This window comes from Podarcis filfolensis (assembly GCF_964270895.1).
Source record: "Podarcis filfolensis genome assembly, chromosome: 14".
NCBI lineage: Eukaryota > Metazoa > Chordata > Lepidosauria > Squamata > Lacertidae > Podarcis > Podarcis filfolensis.
This window is the reverse complement of record NC_139616.1, coordinates 3,746,219-3,766,421: the sequence shown is the minus strand read 5'-3', so window position 1 is coordinate 3,766,421 and position 20,203 is coordinate 3,746,219. Positions and strand designations below refer to the sequence as shown.

General features: G+C 43.4%; 1 protein-coding gene across 6 annotated transcripts in view; it reads left to right on the top strand.

The window, feature by feature from the left end:
• The window catches only part of RORA (RAR related orphan receptor A), a 366,343-nt gene that overhangs the window by 295,555 nt on the left and 50,585 nt on the right, over positions 1 to 20,203 (top strand). The window contains exon 1 of one of the 6 annotated variants that reach the window (XM_083586671.1): positions 11,462 to 11,555. The exons of the other annotated variants lie outside the window; for them this stretch is intronic. Within the exon in view, the coding sequence (XP_083442797.1) occupies positions 11,549 to 11,555 (7 nt within the window). The 5' untranslated portion in view covers positions 11,462 to 11,548. Of the gene's footprint in view, positions 1 to 11,461; positions 11,556 to 20,203 lie in introns of those variants that run through there. 6 annotated transcript variants of the gene reach the window in all.

Below are 20,203 nucleotides of genomic sequence, written 5' to 3'. Positions count from 1 at the left end.
TTTGCTGCCAAGGAGTGTGGTGGAGTCTCCTTCTTTGGAGGTCTTTAAGCAGAGGCTTGACAACCATATGTCAGGAGTGCTCTGATGGTGTTTCCTGCTTGGCAGGGGGTTGGACTCGATGGCCCTTGTGGTCTCTTCCAACTCTATGATTCTATGATTCTATGATTCTATGATTCTATGACCCCAGACCATTTAAGTCCAGTCGTGACCGATTCTGGGGTTGCGGTGCTCATCTCACTTTATTGGCCGAGGGAGCCGGCGTACAGCTTCCGGGTCATGTGGCCAGCATGACTAAGCCGCTTCTGGCGAACCAGAGCAGCGCACGGAAATGCCGTTTACCTTCCCGCTGGAGCGGTACCTATTTATCTACTTGCACTTTGTCACACTTTCGAACTGCTAGGTCAGCAGGAGCAGGGACCGAGCAACGGGAGCTCACCCCGTCACGGGGATTTGAACCACCGACCTTCTGATCGGCAAGTCCTAGGCTCTGTGGTTTAACCCACAGTGCCACCAGCGTCCCCTGGGACAGGGTAGGGGGAGCTTTTCTTCCATATCCAGACCCACTTGATATTTACAAGGGCAGTATTTATGTTCTGAAGTATTTGATCCATTGCTTCCTAGTTCCTTCCATTCCCAGATTTTCAAAAAGATTGAAACTGGAGCTGAGTTGAAACATTTTGTTCAGCTTTGTGACTATTTTCATGAGTGTTGAGATTTTCATCTCTTCCTCCTCTTACGGTTCTTGCAAACATACCCGTAAACATACAAGGATTATTTCAGTGCCACTTTGGCTACGTGGCTTCTCTAAGACCTTTTTCTTGGTTGCCATCACTGTCCTTTTGCTCCCTCTCTCATTTTCCCTCGCTGCTGTTCCATCAGGTCGCCTCATGGACGCTTGCAAACAAAGCAGGTCACCAAGGCCAGTGAAGGCAAAGGAGGCTGAGGGTAGTGAGGGCAGCCAAGAAGAAAAGGGATGCTGACAGGAAGCAGAAGGGTGCGCAGAGTCATCCAAAGAGCACAAGTGTCCCACAAGTTTTTCCCCAATAATTCAGTGCATCAATTATGCTAATTTCCTAAGGATTTGAAACAAGTGAATGGTAGTCGCTGCTTCATTTGCAAGAACAATGTTTCCCCTTTTGAAGATCTACTTTGTGTCATGCTAGCTAAGGTGCTTTGGGATTTGGGTCAAGCCTTTCCTTTTTAAGATACACTGATGGGGAAAACAAAAGTTTTAGCAAAATTGTTTACTCCATCTCCCTGGCAAGAATCTGGCAACTCTGTTGACTTAAATCTTGGAAAGACAAACTCTTGGAAAGGATAGCACTGGATTCTTCAAATCCCCTTTCCAAAGTCCCTTCTGTTTAGCATGCAAATTGAATTCACTTGATTAGTAAAAAATTTAAAGCTTCCCATCTCAACCAAATTCCGTTCTAGCAAGCAGGCCAAGACTTAAGGCGTTTTTGTGGGGGAAACCTGCTCTTCTGTTTTTTGAGACGTCATCTCAAAGCAGAACAATTTTGTTTTAATTTTAAGATTGATGTAACCAATCCTTTTTCTGAGGGTGGTGCTTTGCCAAGTGTTGCCGCTGTGTGTTCTCCATTCATTACAGTGTGGCTTGGGAGTTGCTCCCTCGAAGGCTTTCTTGAAATGAATGGAAGTTTTACTGCCTCATTCCTTGGCCAGCAGCAGCTAAAACTAGCTATAAATGCCCCTGAATGCCACTAGAAGCCTATGGCAACAGGGCCATCTGCCCTGTGGCTAAAAGATGGCAATTAAAATGACCAGTCAAACTAGGCTTGAGGGAGAGGCCCAGAATTTGGGTGCCACCAGAGAAAAGGCCCTTTCTTGGCTACCACCCACTTGACATTTGATGGTGGGGTTCGTGTGGGGAGGGCTTCTGAAGATAATCTTACCTGCACTTTTTACTGGTACAGCAATCTGAAATTCTCTTTTCTATTAAAGGTGCAGAAGCACTGTCTCCCCCCGCCCCAACCTGGCCACACCGATTAGCAGACAGGTTCATATTGGAAAGGGAGGTGCGACATACACAGCCCATCAGCCAAGTAGAGTGGCCCACAAGGGGCTGAATAAACCCCTTGCTGCCTTCTTGGGACTATACAAAAGGTGGGCGGAGGGAGAGGTAAGCAAGCATCTGGCAATACAGGGCTTGGGTTGTATTCAGCTTGTTGCATTGAAAGGGGCTGGCCTTCTCAGTAGTGGCACCCACCCTGTGGAACACCCTCCCTGCAGATGTCAAGGAAATAAAGAACTACACAACTTTTAGAAGATGTCTGAAGACAGCCCTGTATTGGGAAGTTTTTAATTTTTGATGTTTTACTGTGTTTTTATACATGCTGTAAGCCACCCAGAGTGGCTGGGGAAACAACAGCCATCATCATCATCATCTTATCTATCTATAATCCCTACAAAGTCCTCTGGACCTGCCATGGTTATAATTGCTTTATGCCAGGAATTTAAAAGCATGAAATAAGGTATACAAATATATATGGTGCGCAGAACCACAGAACCAGTGTTAGAAACTGTAATACGAAAGCTAGGAGCTAAATGGCACCTTAAACCGAGGTTATGGGCGCAACAACGGAATGTCTAGGTGCACTTTTTTATAACAAGAATACAAAGCTAAAAATGAATGAACTGCAACTAAAGTATTATGTTCATTTTTCACATAATCAGTCCTTCCCCTGCCCACCCCCCTAATATTATAAGAGGGTTTCTTCTCCAGTCTTCGGAGAGTAGCTGTAAGTGGGGAGGCAAAAAAAGTTCTTCCTTTCCTTCTACTCTGCAGTTCTAATCTGAAATCTTAGGCACAGTACTGCGCTCAAAGCTTCGAAACTGTTCACGCTAATGAAATTCCCTGTCACAAAATGCGCCTAGAACAATGGGAGTTTTGAACACTGCACAGAACACAGCTTAATTTTGTCTTTGGCCCAGGTTGCAATGCCCAATGCTGTTTTCTTGCACTGCGTCCATCCACACCAATAGGGCTTGTGCAGGGTAATTTTGCAGTTGATTGTGGGTGGAGACCGCCTGCCGTCCATTCTGGATCCTTAATGGGATCCCAGACCCACTGTCTGTGGCACAGGAAAGCCACCTCTGCAGTTGGGACCCAACATTTCCCCACTAAAAGGTGGCAGCTTCGTGTAAGTAAAATGCAGTGACATCCGTAGCTGACCTGGAGACCATAAACTGTTTCCAGACAGTCTTCTGTTCTCCATAACCAACTTTCTGGTTTTTTCCCCTTGAAGAAAGTGATCAAAACACTTCTATTGGCATATAGAAGGACTACTTCTAATAATTGTCTTGGCTGCAAATTATTTAAGGGGAAGAAAGTGTTGATGTGTATATCTGGCACAATAGCAGCCAAGTCTTGAGAATGATTTCCCTTTTTGTGATGAATAAGCTCTTTCAAATGTCTGCAAAATATTATGGTCCAAATAAATAATTTGAGACCCAAAGCACTTTTTTAGAAATAAGAACTAAGATAGCTTCTGGCAGATGGTCGGTCAAAATTCTGCTCTGTTCAGAGATCGCCAAATCATTTGATAATGAGCAGAACTGGAAGTTGCTAGGTCAATCTTCTACATATATTTAAAATATTTATTTTAGGCATGGCAACCATTTTACCACAGCCCAGCGCACAGAAGTGAAGCATGGACACAAATGATGGGGAAAGTTTCACCTGGTTAATTGATGTGCTTGCCCGCCCTCTGAGCATGTGCAAAGACAAACAAACAAACCCTGAACATTTTTCAACCCTATGTATATGTCATGGCTTTGGGCTGAGGGATGCAGGTAATGTGGCCTATTGAATCAGCTTTCTCCAAGCTGATTGGGGAAGGCCAAAAAGCCAATATAGTATTTAATGCTTCAATGCTTGGGAAAAAATGTCTGGGTGATGACTGATGTGATTTCAGGAGTCAGAGGGAAGTGTTAGGGTTAGGGTAGGTTTCCAGTGGCCAGGGTGCAGTTTAAGTGCATTGCATCTTCTATCTTCCTCTTGGCTAGTAGAAGCAGAGTGAATTCTGCAGAAGAAGGGAACTGCAATCATGTATATTGGCAACAGAATGCAGCTTGGTGCTGAACTTGGATCTTCCCCTCTGCCTGCAGCACCCTGCAAATCTGTACATCCACACAGACGTTCCCAGATATTAAGATCAGCGAGGGTTGGTGGGGGGGGGATGTTTCAGTAGTTCCACCTCCCTCGGTTAGCTTGTGGAGAGTGGGGTAGGGCCTTCTCTGAGGCAGCCCCTAAGCTGTGAAATTCCCTCCCCACAGAGGCGCACCTGGCACCTTCTTTGTACAGCTTTCAGTGAATGCTAAAGTCACACCTCTTTACCCTGACCTTTGACAGCCGAGATAATGTGTTTTCATAGAATCATAGGATTTTAGAGTTGGAAAGGACCCCAAGGGTCATCTAGTCCACCTCCTGCAATGCAGGATCTCAGCTAAAGCATCTGTGATAAATGGCCATCCAACCTCTGCTTAACAACCTCCAAGGAAGGAGAGTCCACCACCTCCCGAGGGAGATCGTTCCACTGTCAAACAGCTCTTACTGTCAGAAAGTTCTTCCTGATGTATAGTCGGAATCTCCCTTCTTGTAATTTGAAGCCCTGGGTTTGAGTCCTACCCATCAGAGCCGGAGTAAACAAGCTTGCTTCATCTTCCATGTGGCAGCTCTTCAGGTATTTGAAGATGGCGATCATATTCCCTCTCTATCGTCTCTTCTGCAGCATAAACATATCCAACTCCTCTGACTTTAAACTGTTTTCCCTGTTTTTAATTTAATAATAATAAGTACTTTGTAATTTCATGGATAAGAAAATAAGAATGGAACCTGCTGCATCAGAGCAGTGGCCCATCCAGTCCAGCACCCTGTTTTCACAGTGGCCACCCAGATGCGGGTGGGAAACCAGAAAGCAGGATTTGAACCCAAGAGCCCTCTTTCCTCCTGTGGTTTCATAAGCATGACTGCCTCCACTGTGGAGGCAGAGCAGAGCCATCATGGCAGGTATCCCTTGATAGCCCTCTCCTCCGTGAATTTCTCTAATTCTCTTCTAAAGCCATTTAGGTTGGTTGTCTATTTTTCTTTAGTTCTTCTGAACTGTTGCTCCTGAGGAACATGGTGCACTCATTTTGCTTCCTGGTGCCTCTTGAGGTCCTTTCCTCTCTGTAATCTATTGCTTTTCCTTTTTGGTGCTGCCCTCCACGTTCCTCTTCAACTGCGCATTCCCCCCACCCTTTGAAATAGTTCTATACTGCCCTTCAAAATGCAAAATTTCCAGGCAGTTTGGCCTTGAAATGCAAAGCCCACAAGCTGGAATGCTGCTTTAGATTGTTTTCAAGGATGTACTCCTAATCTCAGTGTTTTGGGGTGGGTGGGTGCAGCCTGTTCTAGATGGGGCCACAGTGGTACCTCGGGTTACAGATGCTTCAGGTTACAGACACTTCAGGTTACAGACTCCGCTAATCCAGAAATAGTACCTCAGGTTAAGAACTTTGCTTCAGGATGAGAACAAAATCGTGCTCTGGCGGTGTGGCAGCAGCGGGAGGCCCCATTAGCTAAAGTGGTACCTCTGGTTAAGAACAGTTTCAGGTTAAGAACGGACCTTCAGAACGAATTAAGTTCTTAACCCGAGGTACCACTGTGGTCTCATAGTATGGGGTCTTTTCTGGATCCACTGTTGTCATTTGAGAAAGAAGGTGGCTTCAGTGGCACAGGGATCCTTCCACTAGATTAGAATGGTGACCCAACTATGAACCTTTCTGGACGGAGAGAACCCAGGTGCAGGAATCTGGGCTCTGGTCAGGTCAATATCTGATTACTACAAGTGCAGGATGCAGTTGCCTGGTTTGCTGGTAGGCTTGAGGCTAGCCAATCATAGGACAGCAATCCTGGTACAACTGTACTAACTTACTGTACATTTCTGAGCCCAGTTCCAAGTGCTGGTCCTGTACCCCAATATCTTTCAGAGTTCTCCTCCTGATATGAACCTACCCAGACACTTTGATCTTTACCTAAGACCCTCATGCTTTCATCTCCCCACATATGGTGTACTCTCCCCAGTGAGATCTGCCTGGCATCATTATTAACATCCTTCTGGTGTCAGGTAAAAACTTCCTTCTCCCAGGCATTTGAAGGAGTATGATGTTCGTTAGTGTGGTTTTTTTTATATTGTTGCTAAAGCTTTTGCTTCTGTTTTATTCTTGTGTCTGTTTATACAAGAATTTGTGGGAAATTCCCTGAATAAAAGCAAATTGAAGTGTCAGTTCAAAACCTCCTCCTGGCATCTTGTGGAGCTGCCTGGCCATCTTGTCATGCATCTTCCATTAGCTGTTGCTGTGGACATCTTGGTTTGGACCTTGATCCCTCCAGATCTTTGTTTCTCATGTATGAAGACTTGAACAAACAAAATCTCCAAGTGAAACGAAATAAAAGTTATGAAGCTTAGTATATCTTTGCCTATAATCTCACCATCTAAAATTAGTTGTTGTCTTTTCAAAAGAGAACTCTTATTTTTTTTAATGATTCAGAACAGATGTTTTATAAATGTAATTGTTTCATTTAACATTTCCCCAGTGTCAGGCATCTGATGATTGTGGTGATATAAATTAGAGGTTCTGTGCCAGATGTCTTTCTTAAAAAGCATCATGAATTCTCTTGAAGAGGAAGGAGCATCAGCACAGTAAATTTGGTCTGGCCCAGCACCTTTTTCTGAACCCAAAGAATCGAGGCAATGAGTTCTTTGCACCCAGGCTTCGAGAGAGCTGCATAGCCTCTGGCCTCTTGTAAGACATGTCCTCATTTGCCCTCCATGCCTAGATATTTGCAGAACAGAGAAAGGATTATGTTCCTACCAGGATACTTGATACAGGGCAGGCAAGTTCATTCTCTCTTTATGGCTGTTTGCCAGCACAGTATTGTCCTTCTGAGTTTGGCTACTATATTTGCTGGAGGAGGCTGTGTTCATATGGAAATGTGGCTGCTAGCCGAATGAAACCAGGCGTCGCAGAAGCTGCAGCCATGCAAAGGCATCTAAATAACATGTCAAGATCTTTCCATTTTCTTATTTGTTTGCTTTTTTCTGTCTCATATGCCTTTGGAATACCATCATTATGCTTGGTATTACCTATTCTGACTGATGTTGTATTTGTGCAGGAGGTGATGCTTTTGAAAATGTTGTCATGTCAACTGAAGCTATCTTTAAAAAAAGAAAGAAAACCCTGTACTAAGTCTTCAATAGAAACAAATTCATCTTGCATTATATAAATAACACCTTGATAAATTAGCCCAGCAATTGATAGTTCTGCACGCTATCCTGCTTCCCTTTAAGGATGCTGGATTCCGAAGGCCATTGGATCCCTGCTAACCCTCACAGGTGTTTGGGACACAAACAGGACCGTTTCTCCCTTCCAACAGTATCAAATTTGCTTGCTGTTTGGAGCAAGCTGCAGAGAGGTGGTTCCATCCATCTGGGGTTAACAGCTGATCAGAAAAACACCTGTTTGCTCTTAGGCCTTTAATTGACTGGGGAAGTTTTCCATAGCATGATTGCCTTGAAATGTTTGCAAGGAGAACTATACTGTTTGTCTGGAAAACCGAGAAGCCTCTCTTTGTTACTTTTATCTCCATTAGAATGCCTTTTGCAGGTCACTGTTGATACAAAAGAATAATTGGACACAAATCTGACCTCAGAAATTGCAGTATCCAAACACCCAGTGGAGGAACTTTTCTATCTCTCAGGGCGTTGAACCACTGACCGAGTTGTCATACTGGAACATACAAATTTCAAAGGAAGACTGCCGTGTCGAACCCACTGGACATAGGAGCCAATTCCTGGGGGCTGAGGTCCCTTTGATCTCCCCAGTAAAATGTTTGAGGGGGCTTTCCCCCAAGTTGATGGGCTTTGCCATTCAAATGGGGTGTATGCACCACATCATGTGATTATGTGGGGCGGGGTTTACCTGGGCTTCCCCAATATTTTATTCAAGTTGGCACCCCTGCTGCTGGAATACAGTTCATCAAGAGGTATAGTGCTATCTCTTGAGGACTAAATCAAGACAAAAGTATGGGTATTTTTTTAATCACGCAACATTTGTTAATTGCCCCCCTCCCCTGTGCCTAGATGTCTGTGTTAACAACTGTTTTTTGTGTGAAAGATAACTATTTAATCAGATGGTTATCACTGCTTGTACTTTCTGCATTTTATTTTCATCTGACCTCACTTTTTACAATTCTCCTCCCCTCACCCCAAGGACCCCGTGCCAGATACTCGGGATAACACCTTGTGCATCTGATCAAGCGGACTGTAAATGCAAAAGTTTATGTCGTAAAAAACTTGCTGCTTGTTAAGGTGCCGCAAGACTATTTGTTTCGTTCTCCAGTAATTCTGCTTCTGAGCTTCGCAGAGGCATTTGGTTGGCCACAAAGGGGGGGGGGGGGGAGAAGGGCAGTCCAATCCAGCAGGCTGGTGATTATTCTTGTTTTCTTTCTGGGAGCAGTGTTATGTGCTACCGTTCTGACGGAAGTGCAAAAAACCTGCTCTTTCTTTTGAGCTCTGCCTGTTGGTCTGTCCCTGTGAAAGTCTTTGCCCCAAGTGCACACTTCAGCCAAAGTCACAGTTTTGAGGTTCGTCTAAACTCTCCTACAGCAGAACCCATTTTGAGCATCACTGAAGTGGGGAAGCAGCATTTCAGGGAGCCAGGACAAAAAAAGACTCTGGAAAAAATGGTGGATGGTTACTCCATTAAGCCTCAGCACTAATTAAGATGCATTATGGGAAAGGCCTGTTGGAGTGTGGGCCTTCTGTAGCATCTGTTTGTGGATCCCTGGGAAACCCACTATGTACTTCAGGAACCTGTGGCCTGGATTAAATTTACATCATCCTAGCAGGGCAGAGAGCAATTAGCCCTGTCCTAATCCAGGCTAAATTGCATATGGTTGGAGACTTTGTAGGGATGTTAGCATAAGTGTTACCTCTCTAGCATACAATGTGTGTAAGCAGCTCTAAATGGCCTTGTCCCATTTGCCAGGCATCCCTGGCAGGTCTGTGGATGGAGTCTCTGTGGTGCAATTAGTTTTTGCATAGTTGGAAGGACTAGCCCATCATATCTCGTGAGCTTGACTAGAGTTGGGCAACAGCTGTTCAACTGCTGATGGGTGTCAACCCACAAATTATCTGTAGCACCCTATAATTGCTTGCAACCAGGTGACATACACTGACCTCTTATATAATAGGCCAAAGCTATCCACTGTGAACAATGGGGTCGTCTTTCCCCACATTCACCCAACTCGTTTCTTCTTATAGTGACTTAAACAGAAGCAATTGATAATGAGGAAATCATTATTTTATCCTTTTTTTTATCCCTTATTACCCTTCCACCATTTTAAAGCGGGCAGATAATTGTATATATTGTGTTCCACTTTGACAGAATGTGCATACTTCATGCTTTTATGCTTAAAGACTTATGCTTAGAAACAGGAAAGAGATGGGGGCGGGCCTTAGTTACATCACCAATGCAATAAGAATTATGTTTGATATTTTGCTAAATTTAATTTGAATGCCAGGATTCTTAACCAGCCTTTACAATTGGCCTCTGAGTCATTGCCATCCGAGCTACCTGTAAGATGGTGTGTGTGCAGGACTTGAGAGACAGGACCTTCTCAGTGGTGGCACCATTTTTGTTGTTTTTTGTTTAAACTTTAGCTATATTGTATTGTTTTCAGTTATCTTTCTGTGAGCTGAATCCAACTAATTTGGAGTTCCACAAGTTGATTGTCTGCTGAATGACAAAGTGCTTCCTCTTTTCAGTTCTGAGCCTGATGCTGATTGGGTAATCTTTAGTATCTTTAGCATGGAAGATGGAACGAGCTTGTTTTCTCTTACTCCAGAGGGCAGGATCAGAACCAATGGCTTCAGTTTACAAGAAAAGAGATTCTGCCTAAGCATCAGGAAGAACTTTTTGACAGTAAGAGCTGTTTGACTGTGGAAGAAACTCCCATGAGAGGTGCTAGACTCTCTTTCTCTCTTTCCTTGGAGGCTTTTAAGCAGAAGTTGGATGGCCACCTGTCATTTATTATCTACATTGCAGGGGGTTGGACTAGATGACCCTCACAGTCCCTTCCAATTCTACAATTCTGTGATTAGGAGGTTTGAGAACCTTTAGCTTTCTGCAGTCTTTGTAGCATTAGAAACTCCTGAATTATTCTTTGGTTTTACCACCCAGAGCAGTTGTGGGCTATTTTGAATCGGGTTGCATTGAAATCTGTGAACCACCCTGAGATCGTATGGTGAAGGGAAATATATAACATATACAAATAAATAAATAACCTTGTTGTTATTTTCTGAAGTGTGACAGAATTGTCCAGAGAAACTGACAATCCCACCAGAGGGGGTCTTAACCTGGAGGAGTTCCCTCCTCTTCCATCTTGGAGATGTGTACTTTTGTTCCAACAGAAGCTAATGCAGAACAGATTTTAACACTGTGGCTAATTCATTTCAATTGAGCCTGTGTTGGCAATTATGAAATAGGCTAGACATTGGCAAGAACTTAAGAAGTAATTATAGACTTTCCAAATCTGCAGAATATAAATAATTACAGGTTTAAAAGTGTTATTGCGAGCCTCAGTTAATACCATTTTTTTTTTATCTTGGTTCTTTTGAAGATGTAAAATGGAAATTATTACTGGGCCACTGGAGATGCTTGGGATTTAGAAGATGCTGCCTCTTCTGGACCCTGTTGATATAGGGTAGGGATGTCCAACAGGTCGATCGCGATCTACTGGTCCCCCACAAGGTTTTGGTAGATCATGGTCGATCTCTGGCTCTCTTTCCTTAGCGTCACTAAAACTGACTCCTGCCCCGCCCCCTTGCCCTACCCTCCATTGTTGTATGATCTCTGGAAGGGAAGACGGAGCTTTCTCTGTGCTGCTGTTTTGATCCATAGCGATCTTTTTGTGAGTGACTTTCCCCCTTCCTTTTAACCCCGCCATGGAACTCCCCCCCTAAAAAAAAGCATTTTTCAACCCCCCCCCCAAAAAACAGGACTTTCCCCCCCCTCCCTAAAAAAAGCTCAACAACTTTGAGCTGAACCCAAAAAAAAGGGGGTAGATCACTGCCAGGGGCAAAAGGTCCCAGGTACAATCTGTAGCACCTCCAGCAGGACTGAGAAAGAAATCCTGGAGAGCCACTGTCAGTTAGCATAGAGCATGGAGTCACCAGATGTTGTTGGACTACAACTCCCATCATCCCCAACCATTGGCTAGGCTGGCTGGATCTGATGGAAGTTGTCGTCTCAACAGTGCCTGGGGACTCAAGGTTGACAGTACTGAGCCAAATGCAGCTTCCTATGTTGCCATGGATGCAGAGTTCTCATGCAGAAACACAACTGAATAGCATTCCATTCACTACACATTGTTGTCTCCACTCTTGGCCCAACTATATGCATTATCATTCCAGGCACACTTGAGGCCTAGCTTGGTAGACCCCAAAGATAATGGCCTAGTGGTTGGCCTTCTCAGGTTTCAGAGATGAAATGCAAGTTCCTCAGAGATGAGCAATAATGGGAGATTGCACTGGTTGTTGTTTTCTGTGAATCTAATTAAACCTCTTGTGGTTTTATCAAGGACAGTGAAATAAAGTGTGCTTAGGCCAGATTTATGAATAATCCCTCACTTCGTTGCCTTGGTAAATAAGACAATTCACCAAGGAAACTTTTGTAAATTGGAGCAGAACTTGTGTGTGTCATCTTTCGGGTCATCGGTGTGTCACAGATTACCCATGTGACTTACATAGGTATATGACAAATTAGAAACTTTGTGGATTTATTTGCAAGCCTGACTTGATGGCCTTACACAATGGTATTCAGCACAATTTTTAAAAATAATAATAATTATAATATTCAGCATGAAACTATTTTAGATTTTTTAAAAGTTCAAATCCAGTAGTATAAAAATAGAAGAAAAAATGCTTTGATGAGATCTGTGGACTTCCAGATTATCTACAATCCCCATCATCCCTCAGAATTGGTCATGCTAACTGGGGTTGACAGGAGTTGGAGACCCTTAGATTGTCATGTATTTTCTGTCCCTACCCCAATGAAATGACAAAATATTTTTGTGTTCTCTGCAGATGCTGTTCTGCTACTTTTATTTTAGTTGCCCGATCAGCCTTATGTAAGCCATGCCGTTCCTTAACGAACCACATTTTATTTCCCTCCTTTCATGTAAGGAGATTTTGTTCTAAGCTAAATGTTTTAGCCATAAGTTTGGCATCCAGATTCATTTGATAAATAGGTTTCTAATGTGAGGGGATGCATTTGTGATCTGCCTGGTTTGAATACTGGAATACTACGGTAATTCCTTCAGTTGAAGTGGTTGGAAGACTACCTTAGTACTGAGCAATTCAAATGCAGTTTGGAAAGTTTGGTTTTTTTAACAAATTCCATGTTGCTGACAGGAGAGTGATTATGACTGATTCTACGTGTCTGTGTGTGTCTGTCTCTGTGTGTAGGTGTGATGAGGGGAGAAGGGCAGAATCTCAAATTTTCATTTTCATTTTATTATTTATTAAATTTGCATACCACCCTTCATGCAAAGACGGTTCACAGCATAAAATACGGAATAAAAAAAGTACATAATAAGAACAAGAACAAAACAAAACAATCACCACCCCCACCCCATCACATTTAGGACATAGACTGTTAATCAGTCAAAGGCCTGGTTGAAGAGGAACATAGTTCAGTAGCCAATAACCTGATGACAAAGTTCATGTTGCCACTAGGTCTGAGTGATGTATCAAAACATTGTCCAGGACCAGCTTGAGGGCCAGAAAGCGATGGTGTTTAGCTGATTTTTGACCCGGCTGTATAACGTGGGTGGGGTTTGTCAGCCAGCCAGTGCCTTAACTTCCTTCACCAGGTGAGCAGGTGAGCTGCCTCCTCCTCCACCGGCTGGGTGCTGCTGCTGGTGGAACTGGCGGTGGCTTCACCCTGGTGTCTCGTGGCCCAGGGCTGGTGCTCCTTCCTCCTCCCTCCACGCGCTGGGTGCCAGGCAGGAGTCACTGCCACTTCAACCCAGTGCCTCGCACAGGTGTGGGGCAGTCTTTGATGTGAGCCAGAACTCCTCATTTGTGTGTGGGTTGCCATGTGGCATCCTGGCTGTTGCCTGCCCAGCGCTGTGATCTCCTCTCCCTCGATGCTCCCCAGGTGTGGGGCCGCTACTAGGGTTGGCCAATGTATCTTGGTTCCTTCTCCCCACCTTATTTAATTCTCCATATTTCATACATTGTGATGTATCACTATATCGCAATGTTCGAAACCTGATATCACCCAGCCCTAGTTGCCATCTCCTCCTGTGCTCTTTTTACTTCAACAACTCTTGACTTCAGGATGTGAAAGTGCCATTGAGTCTTGAATCTGGGATGGATAGCATCTCTTTGTAGGTTGGAGGAACCGGATCTGGAATTCTTGATTTATTGGCTCAGGCACTTCAGTAAGCTCTCTGACAAACATTATCAGTTGTTACCTGTCTCTGTTCACAGCCAAATACATGCCTTCTCCATGAGGAACTGATTGAAACCACAAGCCATTGGCCCTAAGCCCTTGACCAGATATAAAGTGTAATAGGGAATTTCCCTGTTAGCTGTAAAGTATGACAGGTGGGTGGGGAGCAATCATTCTTCCTTTGTTGCATAAGACAGACAAAACTATTTCTTACCTCTGATGTGTTAGCTAATGTAATGACATATTTGTTCCCACAGAAAAATTCAAATTGGGATTTCCCATTTGTTTGACCGTGGTGGCATACTGGCAAAGATGTTGATTGTCAATGTGAAATGTTGATACATCTTTAACTGGGGTGTGCCTTAAGTTGTGTAACTGGCAGTTTGTGACGTGTGTGCGCACACATATAATTACTTATGCATGTACCTGGCACAGTTTTCATTTTTCTGAATGTCTTGGAGGGTGAATGCGAAATAGGCAGGAAGAAACTGCACTGATAACTTAATGGCATGTTTGGCACAGCGCAATTAGATCTGGTGTTGAGCTCTATAAGGCAAATACTGCATCCAGGACTCAAGGCGCTGGGTGCCAGTTCTTTCTTTGGGGAATTCATGCCTGTCCTATCCAGTGTGAGGGGGTTTAAACCTGCAGAGTTGGGCACATGACTGTGTTTAGTACATGTACCCATGGGTGTAGCCAAGACTTTTGTGAAACAAAAAAGAAGTATAAAAACAATTAAAAGGTTTCATATACAGTGGTACCTTGGGTTAAGTACTTAATTCGTTCCAGAGGTCCCTTCTTAACCTGAAACTGTTCTTAACCTGAAGCACCACTTTAGCTTATGGGGCCTCCTACTGCCGCCACACCGCTGGAGCACGATTTCTGTTCTCATCCTGAAGCAAAGTTCTTAACCCGAGGTAATATTTCTGGGTTAGCGGAATCTGTAACCTGAAGCGTATGTAACCCGAGGTACCACTGTATACAATATTTTTTTAAAAACTTCCTTATATAAAAACAGTTAAAATAATTCCAATGCAGATCAGAGTGGGATTGAGATCTCTATTTAAAAGAATTGTTGAATGATGAAGGCCTGGAGCAGGCGTCAAATAGGCAAGAGAGAGAGACGGTGCCTGTGTAATATGCAACTGGAGGGGATTCCATAGGGTAGTTGTCACCAGACTAACGACCCATTTCCTATTTCGGATGCAGCTGACCTCTCTGGTTAGATGGTGACTGCAAGAGGCCCTTACCCACAGAGTGCACTGATCGATTGCATATATTCTTCCTAATGATGTCTGTAAAAAGTTGGTTCTTCGAGAGCTAACTCTTTGCTCCGTGCTAAAGGCAATAGAATGTTTGTGACAGTGATTTTGTGTGTGTGATACATATTTATTTATATAATTGGATTGCATGTCAAAGCTATCATTTCTGGTGATAGCAGACCTTTTTAGTCTACTGTTTTATTGATAAATAATGTTCAGTTGTTACTCAACAGAAGGGGGTCCAGATCCCTTCTCCAAGGTGGTGGTGCTGTTGTGCATCTGTGCTGTGATCAGAGTTCAGTTTGCTCTCTGTTGCCGTAGCTCATGGGATCTTACCATTGATCTCTGCAACCAGTTGTAACAGAGAAATCATGCAAATCACTAAAATGAGTATTAATAATAGGGGAAAGCATTGATTGGGGAAATGAAGAAAAGACCGGGGGAAGAGGAAAGAGCCAGGAACACAGAATGTGAGAGGGGCTTTATTCTGAGCTAGCGTGTCAGGGGAGTTGTGATTGTTTTGAGAAGTATTGAGGGGGCAGAACTTTCTTATTTACCAGGCAAGACAGCCAAAATGGAGGAAGGAGATTTAAATTGTTTTAATGCTTTGGGTTTGAATGTTAGAGGTTGGAGAAGAGGCAAAGGGGAAGGCCCCTGAGCCCTGGGAATAGGTGGGATTTAGACACTGTGGGTCCCTCTTCAGTTGAGAGGCTATAGATGGAAAATTATTCTTCCGTAAAGGAAACAAAACTTTTCCTGTCGAGCTCTTGCACATCCAATTCTATCTTGTCCAAAGAACCAGGGATAGTGTGATTAAAAATGCTAAATTTTTCTCATTTAATGAGGATTTCGATAGTTGTCCTTAAGTGCAATCTTATATGTCCTTAAATGCAAATCTTCTTGCAGCCTGAAGAAGAAGAGCTTATTTTGCCACACAGGTTGATCCTTTTAAACTGTGTCTTTGTGGGTTATTGTTTTTGTTTGTTACTATTTTTGTGGTTTTTATATTGTAAACCATTCTGTAATCCTTTGGTGAAGGGTGGTATAAAAAAATAATAAATGATGATGATGATGATGATGATGATGATGATGATAAAATGCTTTCTGCCTGTGGTCTTGGTAGGCCATGGACCAAACCCTAGGTACCCTGACCACTGACATGATGACATAGCAAGCCACAGTGCCACAAATATTGACTCAGTGAAAGCATGTGAAGTATCACAAATCAAAAATAATTTTGGCTAGAACATTTCCCCCACCCATGCCAGTTACAATGATTTCTTTCTGCCTTTAGGCGACTATAAAATGACTCTGCTTTCTTTCTAAGCCTCTACTCAATGAATATTTACAAGTTACTTGTTGTGTTACTGCTTTTACATGAGTAGATTGTGGTTGCATTATTCCTTCAGCAATAAATATTCAGCTTCTTGTTTTAAGTATTATCCCCCTCCAGATTTTATTAAATGATGGCTAGAGGCAATACAGTTGAGGAAACAAAAGCAATTCTCATTGCAAATGTCTAGTTTGTCCCATCTCAAATGGGTTCTACGTAAAGGGTTTTTTAGCAACGTTAAATTGGATTTCGAGGAGTCAGCTGATTCTAATAGCCTTTGCGGACAAATAAAAAAAGTTGATCTGATTATTCTTTCTCTGCTTGTTGATGGGTTTATGTAATCACTAATCTTGGCACTTCTTTATCTAAAGCAGATTACAAGACCACTGTCAGTTTGGAGACAGACTTTAAACAGATTTAGTTAGTGTTAAATAAGTTAAAGTTAACTTTAACTTACTTGGAAAAAGAAAAGTTTATCAAACATCTGAAACTCTTGTTGCGGTTAGAGTGGCATTTGTCAAAAATTTCACATATTTATTTACTTGTTTAAAATATTTATACCTTGCCTCTCAATCCAGTGATTCTCGAGGCAGTTTACAAACAAGAGGTAATAATACATAGAATGGCAAAATTGCCATAAACAAACACACACACACACACAGACACAGACACACACAGAGAGAGAGAGAGGGAGAGAGAGAGCGCTCCTTATTCCTCTGGCTGGTGACTGGGGCCAAAGCATTCTTGTCTTCAGTTCTACAGTCCTAGCTGCACATTTTTGCTGAAAGTTTAGAAATAAAAACAAAAAATGGACTGTCAGCCAACAACAACAGCAACAAAAACCCCTCCAGAATTAAGAAAGAGAACTAATTCTAATGATGGTCTGTTGGAGCAGGTCTGTTAATCGTGGACGTGCCTCTTGTCACCAGCCTGATTTCTTCCTATCTGAGGTAGGGGATCTTTTTCACCCCAGGGGATTTGGATTCCCTTGTGATCGACCTTTTGGGGGCCAGTGGTGGGGGTCATCAGAGGAACAATGGAGACGACTCTTCCCTTCTCAACTGCCAGCACATTCTAGCCATGCCAGAGGCAGAGGTTTCCAAACACACACCCAACGCTCCTCTCCACTCAGGCATGGAAGAGAGGCGCAGGACACCTTTGGCCCAGGCAAGAGCGCTTGAGGAAGGTGTGGAGCAGAGCTGGTGGGGGCCGTGGCCTGGGGGGGCTCCTAGGGGCAGGCAGAGGAGCCTTGAGGGCTCCCCACTCCCAGCTGCCCTGCTTGTGAGCTTGCCTTCCATCTGGCCCAGCAGTGCTCTGTTTATGTTCTCATAACACACAAGAGCTGCCCAAAATTAGTTGCAATATTTTACAACACCTAGCAACTGTTCTGGACAGGGCAGTTTCATTTGGCCATCATGGCTAAGAGACACGGATGGGCCTAGGCTCCCAGAATGTGTTCGGCAATGCTTTTCTGTCCGTTGATCACTTCATAGAAGGAAATAATTTTTTCTTTTAATTTTTATATCTTATTTTATTTTTTCACATTGTACATAAAACTACATAACTCGCAGTGCATCAACCATTTTGCTTTGAAATATCAAATATTCTTAGAATTCAGTCCAAAAAACCTTTCCACATATTGCAATGAGATTTTGGGGGGTTATAAACACAATCCTCTCGACGCCTACAGTCCAAAAACAAGTGCCGTGCTTTGTAAAAAAGATGGGGTTGGGGTTCCCTTGGGTTTTTCAAATCTGGCACATCAGCTTTTCAGCCAGGTCTCTTGTCCATATTCTGGAATACCAGGCTTCCGTGTTCAGTCCCAAGGCAGTATGCCATTGTGGGGCTATTTCTACAGAAGGAAGTTCAGTTGGTTGTAGGGCGCAAGCCTAGGATTTAGGTCAGAGGTGGCAAACTTGCAGCCCTGATCCAGCCTGCCAACGCGCTGCAGATGACCCCTCTTCTTTTACAGTGCTGAGCTGAGAGGCTTAAATCCCTCTTGCAGTCCAGAACTGTGATCAAGAAGTGTGGTGTGCATCCCTGAATGTGTGTGTGATCATAAATGGGAGTTTATGTGTGCTCGATTTTGGGTGTGTGATCACATGCGAATGGCATGCAGCTGTGGGGGGGGGGGGAGGATGACCACACTTGAATGCAGTTCTTGAACCAAATTTTTTTTTATTCTACCCCGATTTAAGCTGTGTTCTGGGTTGAACATTTCCCTGCTATGACTTCCATCTAACTTCTATTAGAGCACTTCATTTTCTCATATAATAATAATAATTATTTATTATTTATAATAATAAATTCCCCAGCCACTCTGGGCGGCTTCCAACAAAATATTAAAATACAATAGACCATCAAACATTAAAAGCTTCCCAAAGCTTTCTAAATTGGGGGGCTGATATTTGTCTGTTTTGTTTGTTTGTGCTAGAGATCAACCATTTATTACAAGTTCAAGATTTTTACAACTTGATTCCCCACCCCCGCTTACAGTTTGGCACTTATAGTTTGTTCAAGTAAAAACATCATCTTGGCTTCTTTTAGTTAGATGTTCCCAACAGTTTTAATGGTACAAGCTTAACTTTACAAGCTATAAATTGCAACTAATTCAGAACTGAAGAGAAAAAAATCCTCTTTAATAGTTTTGCTGTTGTAGGAAAAGTGGCATTGCAGGCAGTTGAGGGTACAGAAGAGTTACTTTTGCATTTGAAAGAAATAGAGATTGAAAAATGATGGGCACTTTCACTTAGTCAAACCTTTATGACATTACCAGCCCCAGGCTTTAAAACATTATGGGAAATCAATGTTAAAAATAATTATTTTGGTTTTGTTTTAACTGCATTCATATTTTAGAGTTCATATTTTCAGGAATTCTCCAAAGCCTTAAGGCACTTCTTTCTTTTCAACTGTAATATGAAATTCTTGCTTGAAGAGTTTTCGAATTCATAGCTTTAAGTAATTGAGGAATGATTCACTGGAATGTTTTAGAACAGTGTGTGGCAGAGTTGTTGGGCAGGGACGCTGGTGATGCTCTGTCAGAACTGGCTCTTGGGGAAGTGAGAGTGGGGGGAAGTGAGGCAGAGGGAGGAGAAAAGCTAACGAAAATGGGGTCTTAGCCAGCATAAAGCAGCAAGAACAGAATTGGATGGTGGATGCACATCATAAATCCCTCCTGACATCCACCTGGTTGTCATTGAAGACCAGGCATAGGCAAACTTGGCCCTCCAGCTGTTTTGGGACTACAACTCCCATCATTCCTGACCACTGGTCCTGTTAGCTAGGGATGGTGGGAGTTGTAGTCCCCAAAACATCTGGAGGGCCAAGTTTGCCTATGCCTGGTCTTCAATGACAACCAGGTGGATGTCAGGAGGGATTTATGATGTGCATCCACCCACAACAGACAGAAGTGCTTACACTTGTGGTGTGGGCCTTTGGGGCAGCCAGGGCCAAGTTAACTGCACAAGTATCAGGCTCAACGAATTTGAATCAGGAGCCTCTTCTGTGCCATGGTTCCTCTTGTGGTGGGCTATTCAAGACTGGAGAGTGGGATAAAGAGCCAGTATGGACTGCCCTGGTTCCAGCCTGGCTCTAGAAGTGCACCTGGCCTGGCTGAGAATGCTTCCAAGTTAGAGTTAGGTCTTTGCCAGACCCCATCATGTCTGAATGGCGCTCTAGTTTTGTCTTCAGTAGCTGCTTACCTACCTGCTGTACTTCCAGTCTGACACACGATCTGGTTTCTTTTGCCTGTCTTTTGCCTGGATCAGTCTCTTTAGCCTTAAACCCTTGACTGCCATCAATGCTCCTAAGGCCTTCAATGCAGTTCTCCCCCCTTCCCCGCTCACTTCTGCCTGGGCTAGAACCTTCTGTCTTTATTTGCTCTTTACTTACAGTCCAGCTCTGACAATAGGAAACCCAAGTGTTTGCCTTTGGGGCAGCATTTGATTTTGGAATTGTGTATTCCAGAATCTCTTGCCAAGTCACAGGTGTTGAGGTGCAGCTTTTGAGTTACATAATGAGTCAATATGAAGCAGCAAAATGTTGAGCCAGACCTATGAGTTACCCTTGCTCTTAAATGCATGATGCC